Raw genomic sequence first — 14,157 nt, forward strand, 5'->3', positions numbered from 1 at the left:
CAGGGAGAAGTGGCAGAAAACACATGGGATATCCTGTCAGAAGAAATGCATTCAAGTCCCTGAGCCTCAGTTTTCTCATCTCCATGATGGGAATAATTATAGTAGCCTATGTTGAGGCCCAGTAAAAATCATTCCAGCAGAAACTTTCATTACTGCTATGAAGAAATGATACTTCCTTGAGTGGTTTATGGAAATCAGTGTTATTGCTTAATAACACCTTGGCCTCTCTGGTCATTAGAACCAAGGGGTCTCCTTGGTTCAAGGGAAAGGACTGGAGGAAAAATGCTCACTGTGTCGGAGTAAAAAAAAAAGGGGGATTTAAAAAACCTATTACTTTTTTTTTATTACTTTAGAGCAGAAAGGACCTTAGAAATCAGCTAGTTTAACCCTGCATTGTGCAAACTAGGAGTCTGAGGCCCAGGAATATGCAAGGCCTGCTCAGTGCAGGGCTGGGCCTGGGCCCAGGACTCCCATAGCACCCCACAGAGCCCAGAGGGAGGGTGCTGTGCTCAAGTCCGGAGAGGCAGGGCCAGCTGGCTGAAGTCAGCACTGGGCTTCTGCTATGGTTCTCATTTTGGGTCTTAATTTTCCAACTTCAGCTGCCTTTACACTTTGGTTATATTTATTTACCTTCTCTAGGAAATCCTACCAGACGAGCCGGCTCACCTCTCTATTCTTAATATGTCTATCACGTATGAATTACAGAATTCCTCAGCACATCGGTATTTAAAGGTGACAATATGGACCTCTCCTGCCTGTCCCCATGGAAACATTCTGAGGGTGACATCCACACCGGCCCCTTGAGAAGAGTGGCCACTTTTCTCAACCTGACACACCTTACCTCCCATTTTACAAAATATTTCTACTCAGTGTATACACTACAAGTGCTCTTGAATTTCTCTTAAAGGCACATTCTCCCTTTGCATCCCTTAATAGTATTTAGCTTTGTGTTCTGATAAAGCCTGAACAATGCATCACCAAGTCCTGGTCTTGCCAATAAACGGACCTATCAGCTGGTCAACGGATGATCTCTTCCAAATATAATCTGACAATCATCATGGGGGATATTTTATTTTCTTGAACTCAGTGAGATATGAGGACAAACAATGGAAGCAGGAAATGGATATCAAGATTGCTCAGAAGTTATGAGAACAAAAAGGCATTAGCATCGTCCTGCCTAGGCACGTCCCACCACAAGCCAGTGCTTCCATCCTCCCTGACACTGCCACTCTGAAACCATCTGCCTGGAGGACAACACACCAATTAACCACACAGGTCCCAATTAAGGGAACGATCAGGTTTCTCCTCGAATGCAGACCTGACACCTAGGGAAACCCAAGAACACCTGCTTGGGCTATGAGACGAGATGATTGTGAAGAAGGCAAATTCCAGATCTTGTAATGGTAGATTGCTAGGCTGAAACCATTGTAATTACATTTCAGTATTATTTTTTGGTTGACCCATGTTTCTAAGGACTAGAACAGAAAAACAACAGTCAAGGGACAAACGTACTGGTAAATTGCCATTGCAAAGCTCCAATTAGATATTTCCTCACGAAGTAATTTTAGCATAAGCTCAGGTAGAAAAAGAACTCAGGAATCTCATAAAGAGAATGATGACATCATAATCACATTTTGAATGGTTTAAACTATTCAAGTCAACTGGATTTTACTCCAGAAACTCCTTCTTCTGGAATCACGGGGATTTGAATTCTCTGTGATATGACCTGAAGCTAGTATGGACTAGTATGGATGTAGCTGCCACAGGGGAAAGCGAATCTACTTAAGACAATGGAAATTGTTCCCTTTTAATATGTGCTATTATTGACAGGAGCCCTGGGCGCAGTGGTTAAAGCGCTTGGCTACTAACTGAAAGGTCAGCAGTTCAAATCCACTGGCTGGTCCATAGGACAAACATATGACAGTCTGCTTCCATGAAGACTAAAGCCTTGGAAACCCCATGGGCAGTTCTACTCTGTCTTACAGGGTTGCCATGAGTTGGAATCGACTCAGTGGCAGCAGGTTTGGTTTTTTGGTTTTGTTTTATTGGTGACAAGGGTGGTGCAAATGATTAACACGCTCGGTTGCCAAGGGAAAGGTGGGGAGTTTGAGTCCACCCAGAGACAGCTCAGAAGAAACGCCTGGTGACCTACTTGTAAAAATGAGCTATTGAAAACCCTACGGAGCACAGTTCTACTCTGACTCGCACGGGGTTGCTGTGAGTCAAAACAAACTTAACAGCAACTGGGTATGATTTACAAAAGCAAACAGGGTTTTATCTGCATTTTCCTCACTGGGCAGAGAAGCAAGCAAGTTGCATAATTACTGGCAGCCAGTCCACACTCAGGTTATAGCTAGAGCCCTTGACAAGAGCCATGAGATCAGAACACGCCCCTGCACTGTCACTAACTAGCAGAGTGACCTGCATCAGCCCCTGACTCCCCGTGAGTCTCGGGGGGCCCTGAGTTCCAATATGAAGAGGGTAATGTCCCAAGCTATCTCCCAATAGTGAATGTTATTAGGGTCAGACACAGGAAAGCGTTTCTGAAAAACTATACAACCAAGATGATGTTCCTATCACAACATGCCTTGTGGCTAACTGCATTTCACATAGTGTCTAGAGGCAAAGTAGGACAGGGGAATGGGCTCGGATTTGGGAGTGAGCGGACTGGGTTCAAGTCCCAGCCCTGACATTTACTAAGTGTCTTTGAGCAAATTACTCAACACCACTGAGTTTAAATCAACTACAATGAAGATACTAATAATATCTATGTCACGGGGATGACAGTGAGGATTAATGAATGTTTGTTGTTCGGTGCTGTCAAGTCGGCTCTGACTCATAGTGACCCTATGTACAAAAAAACCACTGCCCAGTCCCGCCCCATCCTCAAGTCGTTGTTATGCTTGAGCTCATTGCTGCTGCCACTGTGTCAATCCATCTCATTGAGGGTCTTCTTTTTCAATGACCCTCTACTTTACTAACCGGGATATCCTACAGGGACTGGTCCCCCCATAACATGTCCAAAGTACACGAGATGAATGTTAGTTCTCATTATTAGTAATGTTTAAGTTCAGTTTGAAGACTAACGACAATCTTCAAAAATTTATATATGGCACTTAATAAGAACAAAATCAGGTGGCATTACTTAACTCAATGTCAATGCCTCCCCATCTTGGGAGCCAATAAATAGACTACTGTAGTCATGACCCCAGGAGTCTGAGTCCCCCATAACTGCAGTGAGGAAGGGGAATGTCAGCCTTAAGTAAATACTTTTTAGATAAATCACCTAGATCAAGATTTTATTTGTGAGAAAAGAAAAATTCTCACATCCTTTAAAATCACTCCAAAGTTTTAAAAATAATTTGTTCTTACTTCTCTTCCTGCTGGTGTTCTTCCTGATCACTGAGGTCATCGTCATCTACCAGATGGCCAAAGGGCTCAGAAGAAATGGACACCATGTTTGAGAGGATGACTCTGCTGTCACTGCTGCCTGTGAGGACCAACTGATCGTGAGAGTGGTTGTAGCGGACGTTCCACACCCTGCCAAATACAACGGAGCGGCTGTTTAAATGACCATTCCATGTAAGTATTTTTTAAAATGCACCATGAAGTTAACCTGAGAATCCTAACTTGACTGTAAAATCAATCCTAAATTACATGGTCTGGCTTTCGGTAATTTTTGGTAGAGGGTTAAGTTTATTGTACATTTCTCTAAAATATTATCTTAAATCCCAACAAACAGAAACACAAGAAGACTTCCTGTTAGTACACACCCTCAGAGGAAAAAAAAAAAAAAAAAGGCTTCTTGCTCAATATCCAGACAGGCTTTCCAAAATTCTAAAAACAAAATTCCCCAAAAGCAACTGGATTTTATTCCAGAAACTCCAGCAAAACAGGGATTAGAGATAACCTGTTACACTAAACAAAATCTCATGACAGCTTTCCAGCCAACAGCCACCATAGGTCCTAAGACAAGAGAGCAATGACAGGTCTTGCTAGAATTGTTCTTTGAGCTTTGGTCATTAGGATCCGGCTTCCTTTCTTACACACATACATATGCCCAGGGAGTTTGGTCAGCTTCTGCCTTCAAACTGGGGCCAAAGCAGCTGTAGACTCCAGGGTCCACGGAGGGGTCAGGGCACAACATGTGAGGTGCAGCCCTCTGCAGCGGCTAAGGAGAACAGCTCACAGTTTCTACACGGACTGCAGCAAATTATCGCAATGTACTACATTTATGGAAACTGCACACTCCTGCCCTGGGTATTTTAAATTAATTAATATTTTTTCTGATTGCAAAAGCAATACAGCTTCTGATAAGTAATTCAAACAATCCAGAGACGCAGACCATAAGAGTAAAGTCTCTGCAACAGGGCCCTCCTGGCCTGAGAGAGGATTACTGACGATCGGTTGGCTCTCACTGGTCCAAGTTTTCTCCTGCATACTCACGTGTGTGGGCACACACACACACATATATACTCTGAATAAGAAATGGATTAATACTATACATTCCATTCTACAAATTGATTTTTTTTTCACTTACTTAGCAGAAACCAGCATGTGAGAAAACGTTCAGATAATATTTTAGAAAGAATGAATGATTTCGGGCATCTTTCCATGCCCACACATATACAGATATTCTTCATTCTTTTTGACAGCTGCATAATCTCCACTGAATGGATGCCACTTAATGTATTTAACCAATCCCCTACTGGTGGACATTTGGGCGGTTTCCAGGTTTCCTGTATCACAAGCAATGCTGCAGTGAACATCTGTGCATATTTATTTCTGCATACTTGAACCAGCACTAGCGCTGCTTCAATAGAAAACAGAATCTAATGTTTTTCTTCCATTCCTAAGTTTATAGATGAGAAACACGCAGATTCGGAATTAGCAGTGTTTCTTTAGGAAAAATAAAACTGGGTTGATTGATTGACTCACAGCAGCGCAGACTAAGCTAGTTTATGCCTTTTTAAATGGTAAAGTGATTAGCAAAATAAATTACATAATCCCCTTTTCCCTAAACCAGCATGCGAATAAGTCACTCTACCAGTGGGAGTGCTCCTCAAGGGTCTTCACAGGTTCAGTGACATTTCTAGTGTCCCAGAACTTCACCCTACAGTCGTCTCCGCAGCTAGCTAAGTAGTACTGCTTATTGGGATTAAAGTCGAGGTCCCGTACCAGCTGTCCATGGGCATTCTCTATGCAGTATACCTGGCTGAGGGGAGGGAAAAAAGAACAGCAAGTAAAAATATTACACGGATAAGGAAAAGCCACGGAACTCTGCAGACATGCATCAGTTTCCTGGTAACCTCTTTAAGCCCCAGCTCAGGCGATAACAGTGGTCCTACCACTGGCATCTGAGCTCAGGGAAATCCCAGATGGGGCACTTCTGGCTTCCAGGGATTGCCTTTCCCCTGCACGAGGAGGCTGGGCACCGGGCACCAACAGTGGTTGTGGATGCCAGCTGAGCCTGGCAGCCTTTCTCTGAGCAACCACAATGACTGTAATGCCTGCTATATATTTTTTCAGGAATGTATTTGTGATCGTCTGGGCAAGCCATGGAATTGATATTGGTTTCCAGCTGTCAGAAATATTATTGGGTATCTTGAGCATGACAGTGTGCCAGAGGAAATGTGATTGCCTTGGAGGAGCTGAGACAGGCTTTCGGCTAGGACACCTGACGAATTTTTGGAAGGATCCAGTGAGAAACGAAAAAAAAGATGGGGGAAGAGAAGGTAGAATAAGTAGTTGTTTTTGGTACTGGAGGTATATATAGAACAGGAAGAAAAGGTTGCAAAAGCTGTGGAAAAAAAAGGAGTTAGTGTTCATTACTACTGGATTTGTCCTTTCTCTATTCACGTCACCTCTGGATGTCGACACTGGAAGATATCTTTGAGAAGATCCAGTGTAATCCACTCATTCTAAAGATGAGGAGACTCAGGCAGAGAGAAGTTGCTAAATTTCAGTCACATAATTATTTACACAGTTTGTGTGCACACATAGACAAGCATGCGCAAATATAACTTAAACTCTGATTTCCACTACTTTAGATTGCTCCTCCTGCAGTCTGAGATGAGAATATTTCACCTATTACAATGACTCCTTCTGATCTCCTAAACCCAAAACAGAGGGGCAGGTCAGCTGCTGAGGTTAGAGGGTGGCTTAAAAAAAAAAAAAAATAGCCTGTCTCTCCTGTCTGCCATTTGCCTCTGCCATTTCCACCTCCCTCCCTTGGGTGACACTTAAATCTCCCTTCCAATAATTTAATTTCTTCACTCTTTATAGCTGCAATGGGAACGGTGTACAATTGGGCACTTTTGTTCCTTGTAATTATCTTTCACATATTTGAAGACCATTATTAAGTGACCTTACATTTCTCTGTTCTCCAAGGTAGATAAACTCAATTCCTTTCATCTTTTTTCCCCCCTACACTGGATTTTCTACCCTTAAATCACTTTTAAATCTTGAGCCAGTTTTTACATCCTGTACCTTTCCAGCACCCTAGTTTTTTTTTTCCTAAAATGAGATACCCTAAACCTGAAGATCTTTGAAGTCAAATTGGCAAATACATAAAATTAAAAATCTGGCAAAGTCCTATTTGGATGGACAGTCATGCATACTCTAAGCATTTACTAAAGGTTTACTGCATGTTCTAGCGGGATGATTTTAATAAAAGCATAATAAATTCTAGAAGAAACACTAAAAGCATCCTGGCTAAATAAAAACAAATGTCGTTAGCAAAAGGAGAAATAATACTCAGTGAGGAGGAGCTATGACTCGAGTTTCCTGAGGTCCAGCGTCCCAGTGGAAGTCAGCCAGCTCACCATCACAAAGAGACAGCACAGGGCAACAGGAGTTAACTACCGACACGGCCATCCAAAGATATCTTTACTATCATTTCTTTCTTTCTCTCTCTTTTTTTTTTTTTGGTCTGTAATGTCAGTCTTCGACTTTCTTGTTTTCAGATACCAAAATTCCCCACATCCCTTTAAAGAACAATGAAAACTGTGGAAAAGATAACCATGGGACATGGAGAAATGGACTTCCGTCAGGATATTCATCATGGTATAAGTCTATGGCTTTCAGCTTCTGATTATAAAACTGAATAAACCGTTTGTACAGGTCTGTACAAGGCAAGGAAATGGCAATTGATTATTTATTAGCCCCTGAGTTTTCAGAGGAGCCATGAAGTTAAATTTAAAGTTGTACCCCCACCCTTAAAGGCAACACAAGTTATTACAAGGCGTCCGCCTTTTCAGCTTAGTGATAAATTACGGTGTGCTGAGGGGATAAACTGTATCTTAAAAAAGCTTGCACAGGCTTCTGTTGCCATGACAACAGATACGCACACCATCACTCCTTTGCTTATCAAAATCACAACTGGAGCAGAAAAACCGCTCTTATTTGTTCCATTAGAATTGTTGGTTGTTGCATATAATTACTTAAATGACAAAATACGATTACCCAACAGGCATGTATCCTGCAAGCGCAGAAACTGTCGGAGACAACTGCCTAAGAGAGACCGGATCAAAGGGACTGTGGTTGTCAACTTCTGGTCATTAATCACAGAGACTAAGAGCACTCCACAGTCACCATCTCATCATGAGGTGCCGCATAAGCACTGATCTCAATTTTCATTACAAACTGCTATCATTTAAGGACTATCAATATGGAACATTAAACAATCAACTGAGGTATAACTGTTCCACAGCAATGGATGTGCTGGCTTCATTTGGACCGAAGAAACAAAATAAGATCTACGATGCCCTACAAAAGTAAGATGAAGACAAACCAACCATGTGCCCCAAATGCATCTGACTTACAATCATCTCTATCGTGGTCAGGTTTTGTTCAACGAGAAAGGAAATGGAAGAGAGAGAGTGGAGAAAGAGTCCAGAACATGGGTTCGGGCTCCCTATTCAAAGGGGCCCCCCAGTGTCACCGACCTCATGCTCCGAGTATCCCACCCTCGCAGGGTGGTGTCGTTTGCCGTGGTAACCTGGGTGCAGTTGTGATGTGGGCTCCACCGTCCTGACGTGAACTTCAGTTGTCCTTTTCCTTCCAAAGATGCTGAACTGGCCAGCTTGGAATTTGGTAAAGCATTTTAAAGGAAGAAGAAAAGAAAAGGAGTTTGAACTCTTCTCAGAAAATGTCCTCACAGTGTACTACTGAAAAGAATTAAGAAGATCTGTTTTTGTTTTCTTCCCTTAAAAGGCCAAAATGTTTGAACCTTACTGGGGGTGGGGAGGAGGGTGGATAAAAACAACACTATAAAACTGAGCACAGCAAAAAATAGCAGGTATATTAATAGATTCTCTATTAGACAGGACTTGCTTGCAAGTATATGATTAGAGATAATCTGCTCAAACTAAAAAAAAAAAAAAAAAAAAAACACAAAATAACTCAAACATCTGGCTTTACTGAAAGACAAAGCAAGTAAAGCACACGATCAATTCTGGAACACCAAAAGGAAAAATATATTTTACTTAATCAAATATTGTTTTAAATACACATACCCCCTCTTTATTTTGAAGATCTCTGAATACTTTACATGGAGGTTAATTAAACCTCAATAGCCCAGTGAGCTAACTAATGAAGACTTCGCCTAGGTCCACAGGGAAGTGTCTCTCGAGGATCAAAACCTACAGACACCTGAAAAGGAGGCACTTCTGGATGGGAGATTGGTAGTAAAGCTGTCTGGTTTCCCCATCCATCCCACCTACCAGCCAGCCTGGGATTTTATGCCCAAAGGCATATCATGTTTGCTCACATTTTTATTGCAATTTTTGGTTTAAATATCTATTCACATAGTGACTTCTAAAGACAAGTGAGGGCGTTCTAGGCCTCTCTGCCACCCCCCATTCATCCCTCCCCTGCTAAGCTCCCCCTCACACCATGACTCCAATTATCTCTGAGAGGGCTGTGAAGTTGCCCCCAATACACACAACCCTACAATCACTGAATTCATCTTAACTTTAAAACCACCTGTACTCTTTGGAGTATTTCTGAGGCGGAGCGGGGTGGGAGGGGTGGGGACTGAAGAGGCCACATAGCCAACCAGCTCCAAAGAGTGTCATAGCTCTGATTAAACAATCCCAGAAGGGACGAAGTAAATGAGTAGCTAGCATGGCAGGTAGGGATTCCCTGTGGCTACTCCGGGTCCTGCGGACCTGGTGCTTTATTCATTCGTTCCACATTATTGATGGAGGGCCTGCCGCAAGCAGGTACACTGCCAGGACCCAGAGATTCGAGGAAGAACAAACTGGTGAACTACAGAGCTACCTGGTAAGTGCTATTACAGAGTAGTGCTGGGAAGTCAAAGAGGATGGAGCAACTAGCCAGGAGTTACTCTTCTTGCCCACAGACAGTGCAAGATGCTCCCTCTACCTCACCATGCTCAGCCAGCCTTAAGACCATGTCCCGGTTCTCACTAAACCAGCACTAACAGAGCAGACTTACGACAGTGATTCTGAACCCGGGTTGGTCTATGACTGCTTCAAAAACCAAACCAAACCCGTGGCCATTGGGTTGATTCCACTCATAGTCACCCTACAGGACAGAGTAGAAGTGCCTCATAGGGTTTCCAAGGAACTGCTGGTGGATTCGAACCACTGACCTCTTGGTTAGCAGCTGAGCTCTTAACCACTCAGCCGCCAGGGCTATGCACACAGTTATTCTTTTTTAATTTTTTTTAAGGAAGAGGCTCCACAAATTCTCATTGGGTCTGGGTATGATTCAGTAAGGATTATGGATCACTGTTAGGTGCTCTGGTGGCGCAGTGGTTAAGAGCTATGGCTGCTAACTAAAAGGTTGGCACTTCGAATCCAGCATCAGCTCCTTGGAAACCCTACGGGGCAGTTCTACTCTGTCCTATGCAGTTGCTAGGAGTCGGAATTGACTCAATGGCAGTGGGTTTCGGGTGGATTAGGGGTTAGGGATGGGGTATGTCAGAATCACCAGGAGTCATTTAAAACCTCATGTATCCTTCTCCAAAGAGTTGGCTGTGCTATTTCCACCCCTGGAGCCCTGACGGCACAGCGGTTAAAAGCTACAGCTGCTAACCAAAAGGTCGACAGTTCAAATCCACCAGCTGCTCCTTGGAAACCCTATGGGGCAGTTCTACTCTGTCCTCTAGGCTCGTTATGTGTCAGAATTGGCTCGATGGCAACAAGTTTAGTTGGTTGGGTTTCCAGCCTACCTTACACACACCCTGTAAGAATGTGAGAGACATCCCAAACCCAGATGTAGTAGTTTAGCTCTCAGATATGCTGGTGAGAAGGAAATGTGGATTTCCGTTGTTCAGCAGTGGAAGTGTTGTCTAGGCTGCACAGACCTCACAGCTTTGACATGCCGCCACGTCACTCTTGGAGAGTGATGACCCTCCAAGCTGATGGCTGTTACCACGCTCCTTCCCCTGCTCATGGGCAATCCTCCGAGGGTCCCCATCCAACTCCTCAATGCCTAGCTCTGCTACCCACCCCCACCACTACCCTGTCTTCTGCACGATCTAATGATGTGGTGGAAAATCAGAAGTACTTCTGAGAAAAAGGCTGGAGGCTTTCATTTTATAGTATCCAAGTTAAAATAATTGTTTTACATGTTGAATTGGTAAATGTTGTGCTATATATGGTTTTATCACAATAATAAAAAAAACCTGCTTCACTAATCCTCTCTCCAAGAGAACCTGAGGGGTTATTTCTATTCCACTCAAGAAATATCTATTCGCATTACTACTGTGTGAAGGACGCCGTGCTAGGCATGGTGGTAACACCAAAAGACCCAAACCCATTGCCATTGAGTTGATTCCGACCCACAGCGACCCTACTGGACAGAGTAGAACTTCCCCACAGGGTTTCCAAGGCTGTAATCTTTATGGAAACAGACCACCACATCTTTTTCCTGCAGCAGCGGCTGGTGGATTTGAACCACCAATCTCTAGGTTAGCAGCCAGAAAATGGAATAAATCAACAGAATACAAAGTAGAATGAAAGAAGTAGTACCAAGTGCTTCGAGGATTCAGAGGCGAGATCACATTCAACTTGATGGGAAAACAGGGAAGATTCCAGGGAGCCGGTATCATTTGAGACAGGCCTTGGGGAATGTGCAGAATACCCAAAGGCAAAAATGGGAGTGAGTACGGCTGAGGACAGAAGATGGAAACCAGAACAATGCAAAGGTGTAAGGAGGAGAGCTCAACAGTCCTCTTTAGCTTAGAAGTATTAGCATTCAGCTACGATGTTAGGTTGTGGTCACGAAGATCAGGTTGAAACGTTTGCAATTAACATGTTGGCAGGCAGTGGAGAGCCACTGAAGATTTTTAAGTGGGGCAGGGACACACAGCCAGAGTCCTGCTTTTGTTAGATGGATTTGGCAGCTGTATGTGGAGCAACTGGAGTTGCAGGGGCAGAGCTTGGAGGCGAGTACTCCCGTCATCAGTGACTGCACCAAGAGTCCAGGCGGGATGCTGAGAATTAGAAGGTGGCTACGGAAACGGAAAGGATGCCCAGATTGCAGGTGATGTGCAGAGAGGCTTCCCTTGACAAACCAGTACTTCTAGTCTGTACTTTCTTTCCCGGGTCTCTTGCAGCACTCGTAAAGCCACAGCTGCCCGCGTGCTTCTCAGAGAAACCCAGTTTGAAGTAGCTTGAGCAAAAAATGAAATTTAGTATAAAAAAACCCTGGAGTGTCTCAGGAAAACTAAGGTCAGAAATTTAGGGGGACTTTAGGGATAATAAGCACCAGGGACTCAAACACCATAAAGACTCTCTCTACATTCCTCATCTCTGCTTTTCTCTATTAAAAAAACAAACAAATTTGCTGCCATCGAGTCAATTCTGACTCATAGCCATCCTATAGGACAGAGTGGAACTGCCCCATAGGGATTCCGAGGCTGTAATCTTTACAGAAGCAGACTGCCACATCTTCCTCCCTCAGAGTAGCTGGTGAGTTCGAAACACCAATCTTTCAGTTAGCAGAAAAGCACTCAACCATTGCACCATCGGGGCTCCTTCAAATTGAATACCACCAAAAAAAAACACACCCACTGCCAGTGAGTTGATTCTAACTCATAGCGACCCTATAGGACAGAGTTGAACTGCCCCATAGAGTTTCCAAGGAACCACTGAATACCGTGATATATTAATGACTAGTACATACATACAGTGAAACAAAGTAAGCTTTACATCCTTTATACATCCTTCTAACTAGACCTCCAAGGACGGCCAGAGCTGACTCTCCTGGAGAAGGACTTCAACTGGCTCAGCCTGGGTCAGGTGCCCACCCAGGGACGATCAGCCATGGCCAAGTGGGTGAAGTCATAAAGAACAGAGTGGATTTTGTAGGAATTATGTGCATGGAAGAAGCCCTGGTGGTGGTGGGGCTGTTAATAAAAAAATGAATAGGTGTCTTCCACACTTCCAGTGTCAACGTAGATTTCACAACTTTCTTTTCATAGCCTTTGCAGCATATGAAAATTCAGTTGCAAGGGTGCAGCTATTTCCAGTTGGCACATGGGAGGTCTGGGCCCCTAGAAACACTAAGACGGCATGGATAAATCACAAGGAATTTGAACACAGGCAACTCTATTGAAGGAAGGTTTGATTCCTAAGTAAAATTCAAGGAGGTAATTATGCAGAACATGCGTGCAGGTGATCATATAAGAGGCGAAGAAAAGAGTTGCGATCACAAAGACATGCTTGGAAAAATAAAATAATGGCGGGAAATGAACAGTACGGGACCTATACTCTAAGCCACAAGAAAATGTTTAGAAGCCAATTTGGGGTAAGGTCAAAATGAATCTTTTCAATGGCAATGTTGCAATACAGTTACCTACACAAAAGAATCAGCAACATTATTTCAAAAACTAAAAACGACTCTAAAATACACATTATTAGGATAAAGCGTGAGCTAATTTTTGGTTTAACTTTTGCAATTCATAATTACATTCAATGTTTCAATTTCCACATAGACAATATGAACTAAGAAATACTTTTGTAGTAGCCCCTTTGCAGGAAAAAAAAAAAGTAGTCAAAGACAATTTTTGCATACGCTATTTCAGTTTTCTGAAGACCCAGCCATCAAATTAATGATTATTCATTGATGATACCAAATACGCTAAAAAATACACAGGATCAGCATGCAAGAATGTGAAAGTATTCGAATATATTTTCTGGCTAATAAATATTCACTCTTCTAATTAATTTCCTATTAACCACATTAATTGTCAAATTCTTCACATAGATAAAAAAACATAAAGTCATATTTTCAGAAGATAGATGATACAAGTTCCAACTGAGTGAACTAGACAAGCTAATTCTGTGTCTTGTGTGGGAAGAACACCACAAAACCATTTCAAAAGGGAAAGACTCGTAACCTTGAGCAAAGTAACTGAAGTTCAATCCTCAACACAATTATTTTGTCATCCAAAGCTCTATGCATTTATATAAAAAAAAATTATACCTACTTTTAACTCCATGAGGAGTCCTTAGAAAAGTTAAGTCAGCAAAACTAAGCACTGTCTGCTTCCAAAACCCACAGTGCATAAAAGGTATTCTAAACTTTAGCTACAGATTATTCTAGATTTTTGAAACAATAAGTTAATTCATTATTTAGTGACCCACCAATCAACCATCCATCAGATCAACAAGGATTCACTGAGCCCCCAGTTCTATGCGAAGTGCTAAGGTAAATGCAGAACAAGTAAAGTATAAGACACTGTCTCTGCTCTCACAGCACTGAACGTCTGGCTGCAGATGCAGATGTAGGCAATTAAAAACAAGATACTTAACTTAGTAATATTAATACAACTAATTATCAATTATTGAGTGCCACTTTGATAAGCATTTTATGTTTGTATCCTAGTGAAATAATTTTAATAATCACCCAATATAGATATTAATACCCCCATTTTACAGACAAGGAAACCAAGGCTCTGAGAGATTAAATAATTGTCCAATTAAAAGAAAAAACAAAAACAAAAATTAGGTAACAAACAATATAGCCAGGATACAGATGATAATATAAGTTTAAAGAGATTTCACAAAGAAAGTAGAACATATTCAGGTTGGAATAACTGAAGAGAGGTATCTTTAGGCTTCAGGACTTGAAACAGGCTTTAAAGGCCAAACAGAGTGTAAATCAGTGAAACTGAGGAGTAAA

The 14,157-nt window shown here is 42.4% G+C and overlaps 1 protein-coding gene across 2 annotated transcripts in view; it reads right to left on the reverse strand.

The window, feature by feature from the left end:
• EIPR1 (EARP complex and GARP complex interacting protein 1) overlaps positions 1 to 14,157 on the reverse strand; it is a 190,128-nt gene that overhangs the window by 1,538 nt on the left and 174,433 nt on the right. For both annotated transcript variants that reach the window (XM_049902785.1, XM_049902784.1), the window contains 3 exons: positions 7,947 to 8,083; positions 5,048 to 5,215; positions 3,373 to 3,540 (listed from right to left, as the gene is read on the reverse strand). In XM_049902785.1, coding sequence (XP_049758742.1) covers positions 3,373 to 3,540; positions 5,048 to 5,215; positions 7,947 to 8,083 — 473 coding nt within the window. The remainder of the gene's footprint in view (positions 1 to 3,372; positions 3,541 to 5,047; positions 5,216 to 7,946; positions 8,084 to 14,157) is intronic.

The sequence above is a fragment of the Elephas maximus genome, chromosome 12 (assembly GCF_024166365.1).
Source record: "Elephas maximus indicus isolate mEleMax1 chromosome 12, mEleMax1 primary haplotype, whole genome shotgun sequence".
Taxonomy (NCBI): Eukaryota; Metazoa; Chordata; class Mammalia; order Proboscidea; family Elephantidae; genus Elephas; species Elephas maximus.